Source organism: Anas platyrhynchos, chromosome 10 (genome assembly GCF_047663525.1).
Source record: "Anas platyrhynchos isolate ZD024472 breed Pekin duck chromosome 10, IASCAAS_PekinDuck_T2T, whole genome shotgun sequence".
NCBI classification, from domain to species: domain Eukaryota; kingdom Metazoa; phylum Chordata; class Aves; order Anseriformes; family Anatidae; genus Anas; species Anas platyrhynchos.
This window is the reverse complement of record NC_092596.1, coordinates 10,446,974-10,464,899: the sequence shown is the minus strand read 5'-3', so window position 1 is coordinate 10,464,899 and position 17,926 is coordinate 10,446,974. Positions and strand designations below refer to the sequence as shown.

Below are 17,926 nucleotides of genomic sequence, written 5' to 3'. Positions count from 1 at the left end.
TATCTGCATTTCAGCATTAATGTGCTGTTTATTATGGCTGGAAAAAAAAAAAAAAAAGAAAAATGCTGCCCCTCTCTCCGAGGAAAGCTAATAACAATAGCAAAGAGAGATCTAAACACCTGGTAGGAACAAAAGTCCTCTGGGGAGATCCTTAATTAAGAGCAGCCTCTTCTATTTTTGTGATCTCCCTTGCTGCCTCCAATTTCTTGCTATAAACAGTTTAGTTCCCTCTTGTTAAAAAAAATAAAATAAAATAAATGGGGGGGAGCTATGGAATATTTAGCCAGTACCACATCTGTTCAAAACCTGGATCCAGAAACCATTGTGAAATTCATGAACAGCAGTGGCGTTGAAAAATCTTTAATGTTACAGCACAAAAAATTGAAAACATCATTCCTGGAGAGTTCTTGCCCACTTATTTATATTTTTTAGTTGACTTCAACACCTAGAGATTACATTTGAAGATTGTGATTACTTTGACATAGATGTAGGAAAACCAGGATTCTATTTTATCCTCGTGCAGATCACTTGCTCATAAAACAGTGCTAGTTTCGTGCTTTAGGATCCATGGCAAACATATGAGAAATGTTCCAAAGCTCAAATAAGCGTTAATGACTGGGAGGGCGTGTGTGTAAGGGCTCGTGCTTGGGCATGGGCTCAAAGCAAGCAAATTTACTTTTGTGTTCTGAGAATTACATTCTTAAAACATTCAACTTAATATAGCAAGAGAATTTCCAACTGCCATCTAAGATGCAGACATCTGGATAGCTTCAGACAATGAAACTTAATCTTTGACAGCCTTATATTTCCCCGTTTTTTTTACAGTCTCGATGACAAACAAATACAGTAATAGAGAACTTGAGAGAAGTACAATGCTATCAGATTTAATAAAAAACATGATGAAGTGATTTCCCTTCTCTGTTTATAAATTCTGATGATTTTGAGCAGCCGATGTCAAATTGGAACGGCCACATGTGATCTGATGAAATACTAAAGCCCTGTTAAAAATCAAACAAAACTGCAAAATTTGCATGTAGTATTGCAGTTCAAGCATTATCTTTCTACCTCTATTGCACAGTACCCACAGAGGAGGAAGGTATGTTGGTAAAAAGCTGCATTGTGTTTATTACCAGATGTCAGCGGTTGCCAGAGATGCATTCTGGATTAATTTCTGTAATGTACTTTGTTATGATATCCTGCTCAGTTAACGTAATTCAGTCCAATTCCACAGTCATAAGGACTATTCCGCAGAGTGTTTCAACTTTAAATGTTACTATAGTACACAATGAGTTTATTGATTATAAAATGAAAAAGCAAGTTTATTTTGCATGCTTCTGAATCAGATGCCGCTTGGCATCATCAGACTTCTTAAACAAGAGAATTCTTCTTTTAAGTACCTCCTTGAAAAAGAAAAAAACCAACATCAACAACAAAAAACACAACTCCAGAAGCATCAAGTGGGAGTTTTTAATGACCCATGTGTTCTCTCGCAATTAGTGGATTTGACAAGAAGTAAATTTTCATTTGGGGAATTTTTCCACCTGAATCTTCAAACAGACGCTAATGGGCTTGGAACTACAGAGCAAAGAATTTTTAGGTCAGTGATTTTTCAGCAGCAGTAATAGAAGCTTTACAGTCTTGATACATCAGTTCCAACAGTACAACTCTTGTATTCAAAGGCAGAGTTTCAATAAAGTGCTATCATTTATTAATAAATTAGTTGCAGTGCAACCACTGATGTATGGAATTTTGAATATGCTTCACTGGATCGGAATAGCAGCCGTGTCGGCATCCGTCTGATTAGTACGGACCCATCACAACACAGAACCCTAATGTGACAAGGCTCATTAAGTGCTTTTAGTTAAAGAGAGTCCCTTTACGAGGGGCTTTGTCCTCAAAGTTATTTCCAAATATCATTTTGATGCTTTGCAAATTATTTTTGTTTTATGCATCTGATTGCTGCTTTGAGCTGGGTCCAGGAGATTGAGATCTGTGAGGTACCAAATTTTCTCCTAACTAGCTCTGGCAGACCTGCTTATCAGATTCATGTTTGTTTGTTTGTTTGTTTGTTTGTTTTTTAATCATATATACGTTGTTAAGATTGTCGTAATTAAGTTCTGGCATGATTTACTAAGAGAAGGGAGTGCTGCTAGTGATAACTTTTGAGCATGTCTGAAAAAAATAATTTGATAATATCAAGTTCCTCTATGTCTTATAAAACAAATGGCTAGGTGGTTGAGAACAAACTTGATTTGTGAGAGAAGCCCCAGTGTGAGCCCTGCACTCTATTGAATGGTGCCTAATCCATAGCAGGGTCAACAGGAAGGCTCCATTCTTTCTGTGAGCCATGATGTCAATAGTTTGCTTACGCAAAATTTTCAGTTGAAAGTTGGCGTATCCTGGCTTGAGAAGCCTTGGAAGGAGAACGTTTTTGCAATGTTTGACTAAAATCAGTCTTCTTTTAAAAGAGCATTGCTTAAAACTTCGATCTTTCTGCTTTTAATACAAGCACAATCATTGCGTGTTATTCAACTTACTTCAACATGCTTGAACATTTGCCCTTCATAAATCACAGATGACATTGAGGGGGAATTCCTGGATCAGCTAGTTCATCCAGTCCCAACTGCTGGGTTATTCCTCCTAGGTATACTTGTCTTCTTTTGTCATTTTTGTGTTTAAATTAGCTCTTGAATCACTCGTGCCAAGGTGTTCAGTGTTCTTCAGTGGCACAAGGCAGAACCCAATTTTCTGCTTCGCATCTGAAACATTGACTGGAGAGTTCTGCATATGGAATGAAACTCTTCATTATGAATCTACAACACTGCATTTTAGACTTCTGCAAACACTTACTTCTTCAGTGGGAATGAAAAAAAATTGTTTTGTTTGTCCTAAAACCATCTCTTCTAACAATACTCTCTCATGGTAAATTACAGAAACGCTACTTTTAAAATTTTCATTTAGTCTTCTAAAAATGTTTTTCTATTAAGTGTTTATCATCCCATATCTGTGTTTGAGGCCCTGTCACTCTGAACACAAAGTTATTTTGTCACGCGAAGCAGTTGCCATATGTAGTCCTACCAAAGAATATGATTGAAGAAGGACTTTTCCACCTGAATAGGTAGCAGCCCATACTCTTCGTATTAATTCCTTCCTTTATGACTTTTGAAGCACTACATATTTAATACACATCTTAAATATTTCGTCTGTTTTCAGATTTTCCATTTTTTTTCTAGAATATGTCAGGTAACCTTTACTTGTGAATAAAATAGCTAACAGCAATCAGTGAAATAACAGAAATAACAGTTCTTACATACAGGATTTACTTTCTAATAGTGAAAGAAGAGGGATTAAAGGATTATTGTACATAGCTGATGGTAAACTCAAGAGGTGAAATTGAGAAAAATAACTTATTTGGGTAAAAAGTGAAATAAAGGCTTTAAATATGCTAGGTGTATTTTACGTTGTATTTATTGTTGTATTTATTATCCAATTCATCACATGTTAGAATAGGAAATTAAGCTCTTAAATATCCATTGTTTTGTTTGTTTGTTTTTTCTTTCAAAATGATTTCTTGGTCTGTAAGAAAAGACATAAAGTTTATGTTGAAGACAGTTTGGGGTGTGTTAGAACCAAATGTTAGATAGGGCTCCTTATAATGAATTGCTTTTAGTCGCCATTTTCATATTAGCTAACATTTTTACACTTATATACTAGTGTACTTGCACAATGAATGTAAGGTTCGTCTCCAAGGGATATATAGAGAGAGAAATATGTAGAAGTATTATAAAGAAGTATGTAGGTGAAATGTTTTATTGCAGTGGGAGTTACAGATATTGCTTAGTTTTCCTGAAAATCACTAAAAGAGAAAAAAAATCTCATCCGAATCTTTTGGTTATTTCTTACATGTGAGTTTCTTCCTTACTACATTGCTTAAAATGTAGTTTAAAGTAATTTAACCATTTATTTTAATTTCAGTTTCCTGCAGCCTTTGAATTCAATGAGTTATTTTTGATCACCATTCTGGATCATCTTTATAGTTGTCTCTTCGGGACTTTCTTATGCAACTGTGAAAAAGAGAGATTAAAAGAGGTAAATAACTTCTGTAATACACATTCTTAATTTGTTGATTTTTACATGAAAATGCTTAAGATACGTGACCTAAAAACACTTCAGCTGTATTTTTTGATAAATTTGCCATATAGTCTTCAAATACAACATGAACATTAAATTTCATGGTACGAGAATGCTCTACCTCTGAGGTGCTACTAATTTTTTCTTCAATTATCATCTGTTGTGGGTTTTGTGGGTTTTAGAAAACTAATTTTCAGATATTTCTGGCCAACATACACAATTTTAAGTAAACATTATCAAGTGATACTAAAATTTCTTCAACTGTTTCCAGAGCAACTCCTATGCGTGTCTTTGCAGGTCACTTTAGGGCGTAATTTGATTGACCCTGTGGTTGAAGACCAGGGAAATTTAAAATGCCTGAATGAATGAAGCTAGGGCTCCATGAAACACTTTGAGTTTGGAAAAAATGATTAAAAAACAAAAAAGTTTGTTAGTATCCCAAATATACTTTTGCTTACTTTGGGCTTTGTTCTTTATAATACTTGCTCTAACACAAACATGAAGTAACTATTCCTTGGCAGATTTGGCTTTGTTATTTTTCTAGTTTGTCTCACTGCTTCTGTAGGGAAAAAGTTGCATGCAAATACCACAAGATGGAGCTGAATAACACATTCTCAGCAAATACAGGGTTTCCAAACAGCTTTTTTTCATAAATGAGTAGTCATATGCAGTTCTCAATAAAGAAATGCAATTTAAGACTCAGCGGTAGTAGAAACACATGCTTTACAACACTGAAGGAGTGTAAAATTGCAAGATGAATCTGATTTAAGTTCAGATTTAGAAACTTTGATCTGACAATGTTTATGCTGATTACATTTAGAATAATACAACTTTCTGAAGTGCAAGTAAAGCTAAAATAGGCATCTTAAAGCATAATATCAATAGATAGGAGCAAATAGTGCTAGTAGGAGAACAGAATAATTATTTTCCACAAATGCTGTTTTGGATCTTTCAGACTACATGTTCTCTTCACCGATTTTCTTTTCAAGGCTAATTTAATTTTAAATTTTTGAATTGGTCAGTGTGCAACCATAGGCTTAAGGAGCCGTAGACGTTGCTGTAAATTATGACGAGTATAGCTTTCTTTTGCTCAACTAGACCTTGGTGTCTTTGAAAATAATATGCACGAATCTCCTTTCTCAGTTAGCCTTGGAAGGGAACAAGAGTTAAAAGTTTTGACAAAGTTTTAAGGCTACTTAATGATCAGCTACTGGTGTTTTCAGAGTGCAGTTTTGCAGTAGATACGGTAATTTTCACAAAGTTACGGACTTATAGTTATTAACCTCACGTTTTAAGATTTTGCACTCTATACAATCTATATATATTTTTGCATATCTATATTTTTATAATCTATCTGTATTTTTGCAATCTATATAATCTCTATATTTTTTTTAAATCAGGAGCTAAGCACAAAGACTGTATCGTTGTGGTCCTATATAAACAGTCAGTTAGATGAATTCACAAATCCTTTCTACGTAAACTATGAGAACCACGTCCTGTATCCTGTTGCCAGTCTGAACCATTTGGAACTGTGGGTCAACTACTATGTCAGATGGAACCCAAGAATGAGGCCTCAGGTATGAGTTTTCACTTGACTTTTATGTTCTAGTGAAAAGTACAGAGAAAAATAAAAATACTCTTTTTCATAAGGTCAAATGCAGTATTTCGTTTCAAAGTACTCTTTGTCTGTTGCTGATGGGGAATAGGGTAATTTTCTAAAACAAGGTATGGGATATGTTAAAACATGGTAAAATGCTTAATGTTCATTAAAGACACCAGTAGAATAGTGTTACCGTGTGACTTGTAAAAGGTGTCATTAACAAACTTTGTTATCAGAAGATTACTTTTATAACACTTCTATAATATTTTATAGCACTTTTTAATACTTTTATTGCCTTAACCTTCTCATAGAGTTTAGTATAACTTTATCTTGAATCATGTTTTGCCATTTACCAACAATGATTTAAAATACAGCAGTGGTTTGTGAAGGACTTGGACTACACGCCAACTCATTTGTAGATGCTTACTGTCTTACTGATGCTTGTTTTCAATTGACCTTTCTGTTTTCAAGTTGGCATGCTAAAGATTAAACAGTCCCTATACATGCTCCTTGATTCATCCCGTATTTGCTCTGATAAGTAATGTCTGCTATTCAGATAAATCTCTGAATCTCATCAAACGAATGCTCTGTATGCTCTGTGAATTCTGAAGAAAGAACAATCAGTTTGTTTCGTAACCATAATATATCTGAGGGTGCTACGCTGTCTCTTTATTAAGGTAACATTTCAAGGTATCCCCAAGCGTATTATGATAAATTACCTACGTTGAGTGACTGTTTGAAAGCTGCTTTCATCTGCTGGCAGTTAGCATGAGATGTGAGTTTCAAATTTATTAGACACCCACAAGTCACAGGCTGTTTTAAAAGATGTGTTCCTAAGTAAGTTTCAAGGACAGAACACTGGTAGAAATCCAGGCATCTGAAAAATACCTTTTAAGATACAGGAGAAGTGTCGATTGCTTGCTTTCTCACTGAAACGTTTCCCTCACTTGTTCTATTTTGGTTGCTGTAGTCTTATAAATGTTAGGTATCTCTTTCTAGCACACATTAAAACTTGAAATAAGGCATATTTTAATCTTCTTGACTTTAAAGTAAAATTGTCAACTGCTTTTTAAGAACATGTCATCCTTCCTTAGCCTGCTTGCTGGAAAACGTTTGTATGGTTTATGCACAATTTGGTATAACTGACCCGCAGCAATGTCAGGTTATCAGTTGTATTTAATTGGGATCTATAGTGGGCAGATTTTGTAAACATACGTGAAAGTCAGTCCCTGTCCAAACAAAATGAGTGAAGAGGTGGGAAGAGTTGGCATAACGAGAAAATACAAGAACTGTTTGGCCACCAAGTTATACTCTCTGTTGGAGGTGGCGTAAAGAAAAGATTACATACCATGGTACATCACTTCAGTGTTTTATGGAAGGCTCGACCAGTATTTTTGATGGTATTTATTATATCAGGAGCCCCATGTTAGGATTACAGCTATATTGCAATAGATCCTGTGCAATTAGGTGACACGCAGCCTCCTTCCAGAGGGTTCAAAGCACAATGTCTTGATAAGTAACAGTGAGGAAGACTGTCGGTTAAATGTGGATATCTCTTGCAGATTCCCTTTTTGCTAAGCTGTGCTTCAACAAGGTCATTCTAAGTCTTAAGTGAAATAAAACGCTCCTTGGTTTCAGTTTGGAGGTATTACATCATTATTGACTTCTTGTCCCAAGAAAATCAGATAGATTTTAGTCCTATCATATTTAAATTCATTGACTGGGAACAGGGATTTTTTTCAGAATTGCCCTTTCCTGGGGTTGCAGAAATGTGTATTTCTATGTGACCTGTGGAAGATAAGCTCTTTCATTCTTCTGTACAGAGGTGTGTGATCTGTGGGTACCTGCTGCTGTATTTACAGATGAATCTACTAGCCTGGAATAGATAAGATAGTACAATGCTCTTGATTTTTTTTCAGATGATGCCATTTATTTCTCTTTCCTTTCCCATGTAGTTGTTCAGACCTCTTTACAGTGGTCTGAGAAGTTCTGGCTGCAAGGTGTTGGTTAGTTATCTGCCTGGGCAACTCTGGAGGGTGGGGGGAACACAACAAATGATGTTTCCAAATGGCTTCTGCAGGGGCAGTATTTTCAAACTAGTACACACTTTACAATCTGTATATGCAGAGCGTGAGTAAAAACTCTGGTACTTTCAATTCAAGCTGTGGCTTGCTCTGTGTGACGGAAGGACCAGGATGTATTTTAGTTGATAAATTTGCGTCGTCCATTAGAGTACATGTAGTTGTTTTTATAGCTACCCTTGGAGTACAGGTTTTTTGTTTTTTGTTTTTTGTTTTTTTTTTTTTAATTTTTCTATGCCTGCAATTTTTTCTCCAAGCTCTGCTCTGGAAATTCGGCCTCTGTGCTAGAGAGAGTATTGTAGGAAACCTTAGGACTTTTCAAACTCATTCTTTTTGTGTGTGTGAAGAGTTTGATCCAGAACTTAAGATTAGCACTGTCTACAACAAATGAATTCAGTTCAAGCAGTGGGATAGGATTGTCTGCTACAGGCAGTCTTCAGAGATTCCACGAGCAGCCAGGGATAGTCTGTTCGGAGGTTAATAGCTGGCTTAAAAAAAAAAGGAAAACAAAAAGCAGGCATAAATAGCTGTTTGTACAGTGCATGCAGAAATTATCTGGAAAGCATATAAATAGGGTACAATGATTGCTGCCTTTTTTTCTGCTGTGTAGAAATTGCAGAAGAATCTGACGCATTGAACAGTTAAGCGATCAGATCTCAGCTAAACTTCAGTGTCAGTAAACAAAAAAATTGCTTATTTAAAAGGACAAATAAGATGCTAAGTGGTACTGGAAAAAGAGTTGAGATTCAAATGGAAAATACAATTACTGAGATGCTTTGTGTTGCCACGTACTGGGTATAACTTGTTGTCTGGCACATGGGGTGTCCATAACCATTATACCTGCCTTTGGTCAAGTTACCCAGCATTTTCTTCTCTGATGTTGACATTGGTTGTAATATTTTTAAGGTTTGCACATTTGATTTATCATCATTTTGTGGCAGGAAAAGGCTATCATATGGCTCTGGAAATGCTTGGCATTGCTGGTCCACAATCCGTGGTTTTGAGTCCATCCTTTTTGCATGAAAGAATGAGGCAGGAGATGTCAGGAGAAGGAACCTTGTGGGTTAGGTACTTGAGTATTGCCCTGGATAGCTAGCTTTCATCCTGCATTCACTGCAGAGCTTCTTGTAAGGCAAGGCAAGTTTCTTACAGTACCCAACTGGTTCTCTCTGTGTGTCTGAGTCGGGATTTCCAGAGCATGACTTAATGCAGGTAACATACATCAGCAGATAAACCGCTCTGTATTTGATTGATGTGGATTAAAATACAGACTAACTCCCTCTCCTGCATCGTGAATGGATCTGTAGTTATTTGAGGGAAAAGAAAAGGTTGTTACCCTGTAATGAGCACTGTGTCGGAACATGCACAGAAAAGGAGAAACTAATACCGTACAAGTAATATTAATTTTTGGCTGTTCCTAACATATTTTGAAGAGCAAGCCCTCAAAACATTGTTCTAATCTATCAGATGTCAAAAGCTAAATGGACTGTAGGTTTTAACAAGTAATGGCATTAGTCTGTACCATGTAGAGTTTCCTGAGCCTGTAAATCTATACAGTTGTTTGCAAAATCTGTGTTCCAGTTCCCACATGGTAGGATTTATAATTTTTCTTTGCTAGGTATTGCTTTTCCAGAAGGCCTGGAGGTTTTGGTTGCTTTCCCAGGAGCATACCTTTACAATAAGTGTGGAAGTATTGATTATTATAGAAAACTGCTGTTTTCATCATTTGAGATTGACTTTTTCTATGAGTGTACTGTTAACTAGGTTTTAAAAGCAAGCCTGTCAGACTTTCAGCTCCTCATGAAGAGGAACAAAAAGCTTGAGTGAAAGATACTGTTGTTTTTGCAGTGCACAGAGTAGGTTTTTGGAAAAACTGACAGTCTTAAGTCAAGAGATGAATTCAAAATCACCATTTTTCTTTGCAGCCTTTCTTCCCTGTTGCTAAAATAGATAACGTATACTCACTGAACAAGACAAAATGCATTCACTGTTGAACAATTTTCATGTGAATGGCTGTCCTTGAGCTAGTACAGTAATACACAGTAGATATCCATCCAATTAAGACTTGGCGGTACTATAAGTGAGTAGCTATTATAATTTCTTTTATAACTATCCTTGTGTTGACAAATTTTGCTATCCACAAGCACTTCAGGATCCTGAAGGATTACTTGGGAATGAAAGCCTGAAAATCAATACTGAAAGTGAACTGTAGTAATTCAAAGAAAAGGAAGGTTTGAAATTTTTTGGAAATGAAGCTGTCTTATGTCTAGGTGGTTTTTATATGTGTTATAGTATGTATACTGAAATTGTAGCTTCTGTGTAAGTGTAATTATAAAAACAAACAAGAAATAATTTCTCTTTCCTTAAGTCTTCACCTGGCAGGAACAATTTATTATAGCTGTGAAGTGGCTTTTTCTGAGAGTTATGCTACACCAGGTTCTGCTTTTGATGTGTATGTGCATAATTCAATTAAAAATAGTTTCATATCAGTGGTATTTTAAGCAATAAAGGATGTTTCTTTAGTAGTGTTCTAAGTATTTTTCAGCTTATTATAGGCAGTTGGTGCCCTGTCTTTAGGATGTAGGAGAGGTAAGTACCTGTTTTTGAATGAAACGGTACAAATCTGGCTAAGCAGGAAAATGAAAGTCTCCCCGTTTTACCTGGATAACACTGCAATATAGGATATATTGGTGGGAATCTTCAATCAGTTCTTTCTGAGTGAAGAACTCCACTTGGCTAACTCCAATTTTACAGCGTTTTGCTGTTTTTTATTGGCTTGGGTCGAGGGTGTCAAATATAGTATCAGTAGGAGTGGGAGGATCATGTCCAGTCTCACGAGGGAAAGAGTGCTCATGCCAAAGAGAGGAGAGAGAGGGCAACTGGCAATACAGGCATATATAGGGAAGGAAAGAAGTGCAAGAGGAGAAGCTAGGTATAAGTGAGGAGCAGAAGCAGGTTCTGTGCTTAATCAAGGCTTGATACAGAAAAGTTGGACCAGAAACTTTAGGAATGTTGAAATGGGCAAAAATGTGAATTGTCTAAAAGCAAGGGAAATCTCAGAACTTCGCTAAATAAAATCTTGATAAGTTGGTTTTAATTTTTTTATTTTAAGTTGCTTCTGAGATGGGGAGGGGAACAACAACATGCAGTCAGTCATATTTGTTTTAGCTCCTGAGTCAACATTGGGGTAGTAATTATAATAAATTAAAAAATCATCGACACCATAAAGTCTTCTTGAGGTGTTGCAGGTCTGGAGCAAGGATTCAGGCCCTTGTCCCCACTAGTCAGTGCTGTTGGCCAGCTCCTTCCTGTTATCCCTGCTGGGATTGTATTTCTAGCTGCATCGGATATAAATGACAGTTTGGGTTTTGTTTTATCAACTTCTGTTTTTTTTTAGTAAGTTTTATGTCATTAGAGAAATCTGATTTTATTTTTTATAAATAGGCAAATGACAGATTTCCCTGATGAAGTTAACACTCCACAATCTGTTAAAATGTAGTATATTGATCCTGCGATCTCTGCTTTGCTTTTTACCAGAATATTTTGGTGAGTAACAGAAAGGAGGCGGATCGATTTTCAGCACGTTGAGGTAGTCGCTTAACTAGCACGGGCAAAACATCCTGAAGACCTGATGAGAAGTGGCCCAGTCGATTTTCCAGTTACAGCCCACCAAAGATGTAAATGCCCTGGTGGGTTAGCTTTCATCTGTGGAGGCTCCTCTCGTGCGGCAGCAGTAGCTATTTTCTCTCACCTGGAGTACAGCAGAGAGATGATTGGGAACTGGCTCTCGTGGCCTGGTGTTGCCTAGCAGCATTACTAAGGTGATGGGCTGGGAAGCTGCTGTTACAAAGGGAGGGATGCACGCCTTTCTCAAAACCTAGCATCAACGCCACGGAGTAAAGCAGCAAAAAACGAGTGGTGGGTCCGGAGACAGTTCTTGAGCTCCCGTCCCTAATTTGAGAGGCATGATGAGAGAGAGGAAGCAGGGCATCTGCTGTCAGGCTCCCAACAAATTCATCTCAGTCAAATCAATTAGACGATTTCCTAACAAGGCTGTAATAAAAGCTTGTCGTGGAGGCACAACTAGTGCTGTGTAAGTGGACATTTCTAGGCTGGAGGTGATAACAAGATCTCCTAATAAACGATCTTCTCCAGGCTTCTTGTTCCTCGCACAATCTGCCACCCTTTCACTTCCTTTTATTCCCCACAGTGGCAAAGTAAAGGAGAACTTCATTCAGAGCAAGCCATTACAGGTGCTATTGTCAAGATTGCAGGACCCATTCCCTCTGAAGAAGGCTTTATTGGAGAGAGGAATCGCACTGAAATACAATGGTGTGAAATGGCCAAACTGTCAATAGTTAGCTGTCAGAATCTGCACAAGATGGCATGAGGAAACACTGGCAACACCAGGTCTGCTGGGGAGTAAGTCTTTAGGAAGTGTGGACAAGAAGTAAACTTTATTATTTTCACAGGTCTTGTGACAGACTGCATCTGAAGATGCTTCATCCTCTTCTTTCTCCCTCCAAGACAGCAGGAAGCTGCATGATAGCAGTTCTATTTGATTCTCCCAACAGTTTCATTTATAAAAAACATACATGGGACTTGAGATTGAGGCTTTGTTCCCCCACCTTTTTTTTTTTTTCTCTAGCACATTATCTATGTTTTCATTCTTTCACATTTGAATTTGCTGTTTTGCTAAGGGAAAGGGAATTACAGCAGCAGAATTTAAGACACCTGGGAGAAAATGCAGCTCCTCATGCCATGTGGCTTTTCAGTTCTTTTATAAAAATGATGTCTATAATTTCTTTATATTATTCAGCTGCCTGTATCACCTTTTTCTTACCCAAAGCATGTGTCATTCTAACACGGACCTTTATCACTAATGAGTACATTGTCGGCTGTTTCAAAATGCTCTGAAAGCATGAAAGATTTCTCTAGAGTGAATTTGACACATTATTACAGGACATTAAAATATGTATCTGAAGTTCCTGGTATGAAACGTTATCATTTTATACTACTGTGCATCCACGTGGTACTGTATGTGTGCACATGATGCTGCGTTAAATGCAAAGCAACAATAAGTGTTTTCCTGAAAAAGACATTAGAAAATCATGTGTGTTTACACTGCCATTTGAAATGGCACAATGATACTTATGGAGACCTGTTTTGTAGTGTTTGCATCCAATGTTCACTTATTAAACGATGACCAAAATGCAAAAGATTACTTTTTTTTTTTTTTTTGCAGACCCTACTCAGTCTTGTTTACAGCTTTGGCAGCCTTTAATGATTTGTGTTGAGCCACCAAGTATGTGTGCCTGACCAAATTGTTTTGTAAAACCTTATCCAAAAACGCTTAGTTTCTTAGGAGAATACATCTGACAAAAATGTTTTCCCCTATGAAAATACCAGTGTTACAGGTTTCTGTTGGGGTGAAGGGCTGTTTTTCTGTCAATATTGCATCTCTAGGGCATACATGAGATCTTAGGAAGAGAAATTATCTTTCAGAATTGTGCCTGGTCGTATCCTGGAAAAAAATTAATTCAATTTGGAGGTTGGAACAATCTCAGTAAATTCTCAGGAACTGAGAGGAAATGGAGTTAGAAAGAGGGAGATGGATTTGATACAGCTGATGAGGAGAGAGTGGTGACTAATGGGGAATAGGAGCGAGGAGTGGATAATGCTCAGCGTGATGGAGCTCTCTGCTTTCTGTTCTGCTCCCAGAATATAATCTGAGAAAATAGTTCATTTACTGAGTTTCACCCAGCCTGTACTAAGAGTCTAATTGGAACTGCAGAGTTAAGCACTTGAAAACTAGGAAGTGACAGCACTCAGCTTGTCTCCTGGTATAGTGGCTGTATATTCTGATGTCGTAACGATACTTTATGTTGTGCACAGCCCACCTTGCTCATTTTCTGGATGTTTTTCTTTGAGGTGATCTAGACAGGATCGTGAAGGATGCTGTTGTGCGTGGAATCAAAACCTCACGTGCACTGTTCGGAAGCAGTTGAAGGGGGCATTTACCGGTGTCCTGCTTCATACCCAGAAGGCTGAATGGCAGAATTCCTGAATTCTCTGTTAAACCAGCCTGAGAGCTAAGGGGTCCAGATTAGGAGGTGCTCATTCCACATCCTTGGCTGTGAAAGTGGAGTGTTAATGCTTCCCTGCCTCACTGGGGTGCTGGAGAAATAAATTGGTTTCTCGACATGAGATGAAAGTACAGAAAAGTCCGTGAGGAAAACTGAGCATTTTTATTTCAGAGGAATAAAAAAAGGATGGGGTCAGGCACTGCAAAGAAAACTGAATGTTAAAAAACTGCTCACTAATTGAGTAACATCAAACTGTGCACTGAATAAATCAGGAATACAAGGGAGGAACTAATGTTTTAATATTTATTTAACCAACAATTTTATCCAGATGTACAGGAAGGCTGAATTAAGTGTGGAGAAGTCATCTTCATTCTGACACTTTCTAATTTTTGGAGTGCATAACTTTGCAGCCTTCGTGTTGAAGAGTTTTTCCATGCCTTGAATATACATTGCTTTTTAAAATGTCATTAATGTTATTTAGAGCATTTATTTTAAGATGTTCCTGATCTTTGAGATGGAAGCATGGGGAGAACAGCATCTACATCCAAGTTTGAACATGTGGATTCTGGAATTGGGTTCGGGGGAATGCAGAAGAAGGATGGAGAAGTGCAGCCAGGCTCCCCTAAGCGCTTTACACAGCGTGCCAAGTCCTGCAGTGGCGTTTGTGCTGTGTAGCCTGAAAGGATTTGTAGTGGGTTCCCCAAAAAACAGATGGGAATCGGGCACAGCACAGAGGAACACGCCAGCTAACACCTGTGTGAGAGGGGTCTAGGAGAAATAGGCCTGGTGAGCCGAATCGTGATTAAGCTGTGCAGAACTCAGGTGTACAAATCTCCCGTGACCCAGGGCTGGCGTGACTAATGACAGCAGTGGTAAATCATTCTGTCACCAACCCGACTGTTTCAGAAAGACGTCTTCATAAAGCAGAACTCTGACGTGGGAGTGGAGGAAGAAGGGATCTTGTACTTGAAGGAAAGAAAAAAAATTATAGGGGGAGAGTGCTAAGTCCAGAAAGCCTTGGGCTCCACCAAAATCTGAATTGCCCAGTGTGTGTCATCAGTGTCTTGAGAACTTCAAAGACTTAACAATCACCTCAGAAAAAAAAGAGCTGGCTTTCTGTAGGTGTGCTTTGTGTTGGTTAGTGGAGGAGGCTGCTCTCTTCAGACTCGTGGCCTCGCTTGCTGAAGTGTTTGTGCAGTGGGTGTGGGAGAAGATCGCAAGGAGGGATTCATTCCACAGCGAAGGCAGGACTCCGGGGCCATCGGGAGCTTGCTTGGTGGTGTGCACCGATTGCTCTGCTGTAGACTCCAAAAGTTATGCTTTAAAAATTGCTCTAGATGGCATGCTGGGTGAATTGATTGCTCCCGAGGTACCGGTAGCAGCACTTCGTGAATATGCCGAAGTTTTGGTTTGTGGGCTAAGCCACAAAACAAGAAAAAAAAATAATTCAGTGAAAAATATGTTTCACTTGCCTTTAAACAGTCTGTTTGGTACTATTTTATCCTCTCGAGTTACAATTCAGTTAGAAATGAATTCAGTTAGAAATGTGTTTTTCCTATTTCAGAAACACAAGTGTTAGAGTTTGAAAATGTCAAGATCAAGTGCATGTTGCTTGTGTTTGTGTTTGTTTTTTTTTTTAATTTTTTTAAAAAGTCAGGATTGGCAAAATCTTAAATTGTGCTTCAGCTGTGTGTTGACAGCAAGGAGAGAAACCCTTTCTGGTTTTTGAGATCATCTTCACCTAGCACCACGTGAGAATTTCAGGCTCAGGTGTGCATCCCAGCCCCACAAATAGTTGTGAGCAGTCGGCAGTGATCCTGGTGAATGCAGTTCCCTGGAGCCTGGCATTCCAGAAGCCCAGGGTATAATTTCCTTATTATGTCTAGCAAGCTCTGGGTTTCCCAGTGCTGCATTTCCCTGTGATTGTCTTGACAGCCCAAATAAATTCTTTTCCCATCTTGCGCTTTCCAAAAGCTGTAAGCAATTCAGCATTTATAGAGAATGAAATAAATTAAAAGCAATTGACAGCCAAACTTTTTTGGGCTTTCTGTGGCATTTGGAAGAAGGGGAGGTCTCTCTCTGCTTGTCTGAGAAAACAGATCCAGCTGCAAAAGCAACATAACTTGGGTCTTCCTTTGTCTGTGATATATTTGAGTATTCCAGGAGAATGTGAAGTCTGTCTAGAACTTCAATGCAGACCCGTGGCCCGAGTCAGCAGCAGAGGCAGCAACCTGTATGAGACACTTCTGCAAAAGGTTTATCAGCGTGTGGCTCCAGGAGATGCAGTTTGACTGGCTTGCCTGGTGCACTTCTCTCACTGCTGTGCTGGAAGGGGTCAGATTCTTGGAAAGGCGCCTGGCTGGATGAGTAACAAGATGTTCCATATGCAGCCAGCTTTGTGAACTCTGCTCTCTTTGCATAACAAGTTCTGTCCCAGCAGGCAGAGGAAATAGTTCTCAGGGAAGTACATTTATTGGAGTGTGTGCTATCCCAACAGCTCGCTTTGCAAACGGTCTTTTGAGCTGGCCTCCTGCCAACTGTGTTGTTAGAAAGGGATGGTTCGAAATGCTTCATTTCAAATGACTAAGGAAACTCTCACTAAACACTGATAGACTGAAAATCGTAGCTGTTAGATTCATTGCCTTACTGCAGAAAGCAGAGGAAGCATTACTTGAGAAGATAACTTATTATTAGAGTCAACATAAACCTTTTGTTTCTTCACCTGCAGGTTCCAATCCATCAGAATCTCAAAGAGCTCCTTGCCATCCGGTCTGAGCTCCAGAAGAAGGTTGAAGATCTGCAGCGGGAAGCTGCCACGCGGTCCATTTCTTCCTCCTCCGATAGAGGTTCATCTCCTTCCCACTCAGCAACACCGGTACACACTTCTGTGTGATGCTTCACACGGCTTTTGTTACGCAGTTTATGTCAGGTAATACAGAGAGGAGGGGGAAATGTTTTTCCTATCACACAAGGATCGTGAGTGACTTGTAATTGCTATGATCTACATGCCTTACTGTGTCTGATATTATCAAGATGAGGCCAAAAAGAGCTTCAATAGATGTGATGTATTTTCTTGTTGGCAGTTCCCACGTGTTTTGACAACTCTAGCTAAATCACCAATTGTGAAATTAAACTGGGTTTTGAGCAACTAACAATTTAACCATCCTAAAAAGGAATCCATCTGCCAAGCAGACAGAAAAATGCCTCTCATGCTGCCGAGGGTACCATGTCTAGCTGGGAGAATCAGACAAAATGACACGTGATGCTTACACAGAACACTGAGAACATTTTTCTGAATGGGAGCTCCTTATTTCACACAGGGTTTTTTTAGTTGGTTGTTTTTTTGTTGGTTTTGTTGTTTTTTTTTGGCTAAAGCAATTGTGTTAAGGTAATTGATACACTTGGAAATCGATTTTAAAGTAATGTTTTCCAGTTTAAAGCAATGTTTTCCAGTGTAGTCAGTTCTGCATTTCAACTAAATATGCCATTAAAAGTGGATGAAATGAAGCTAGGTTTGTCAAAAACACCACGCTGACTTGTATGATGTAATATATTTGGTAAAGCATGTATTTTAGGTTTTTTAATGCCTTTTGTACAAGTTGAAATAAAGTCTTTTGACGGCTTAGTTTATTGTTCAGTTTCAGCCTCCTGAGTGAGGAGTAAACTTAATCATGTCAAGGTCTTGTACAAAATAAAAGTGTTTTCTAGCAAATGGTAATATTTGGGGTTGAAATGACACCCACCTGTGTAAATTGTATAGTCTGTATAGCTCCACATTTTGTTAAGTGTTTTCTTTTGAAGTGTACACACAAAATGCGAAGCTGTGTCCTTTATATATACATGTGTATGTGATGTTAAACATATGCATACTCCCGTGTTTTTAAGCTCTACGTTCAGAAAATGGATCCTGCCTATCCAAACTCTTTCAAAGACCTTAACTTGTAATGACTTTGTCAAACAAAGTTTTTTTTAAATATGAGCTTAATTGGTTTGCTTGAAATAAAGCCGGTTGGCTTTCTGTTTTTTAA

The 17,926-nt window shown here is 38.2% G+C and overlaps 1 protein-coding gene across 4 annotated transcripts in view; it reads left to right on the top strand.

Annotated features, from left to right (window-relative positions):
* The window catches only part of MTMR1 (myotubularin related protein 1), a 38,309-nt gene extending 20,383 nt beyond the window's left edge, over window positions 1–17,926 (top strand). For all 4 annotated transcript variants that reach the window (XM_027465077.3, XM_072042902.1, XM_027465076.3 and 1 more), the window contains 3 exons: window positions 3,976–4,089; window positions 5,532–5,708; window positions 16,627–17,926. In XM_027465077.3, the coding sequence (XP_027320878.3) occupies window positions 3,976–4,089; window positions 5,532–5,708; window positions 16,627–16,791 (456 nt within the window). In that variant the 3' untranslated portion in view covers window positions 16,792–17,926. The remainder of the gene's footprint in view (window positions 1–3,975; window positions 4,090–5,531; window positions 5,709–16,626) is intronic.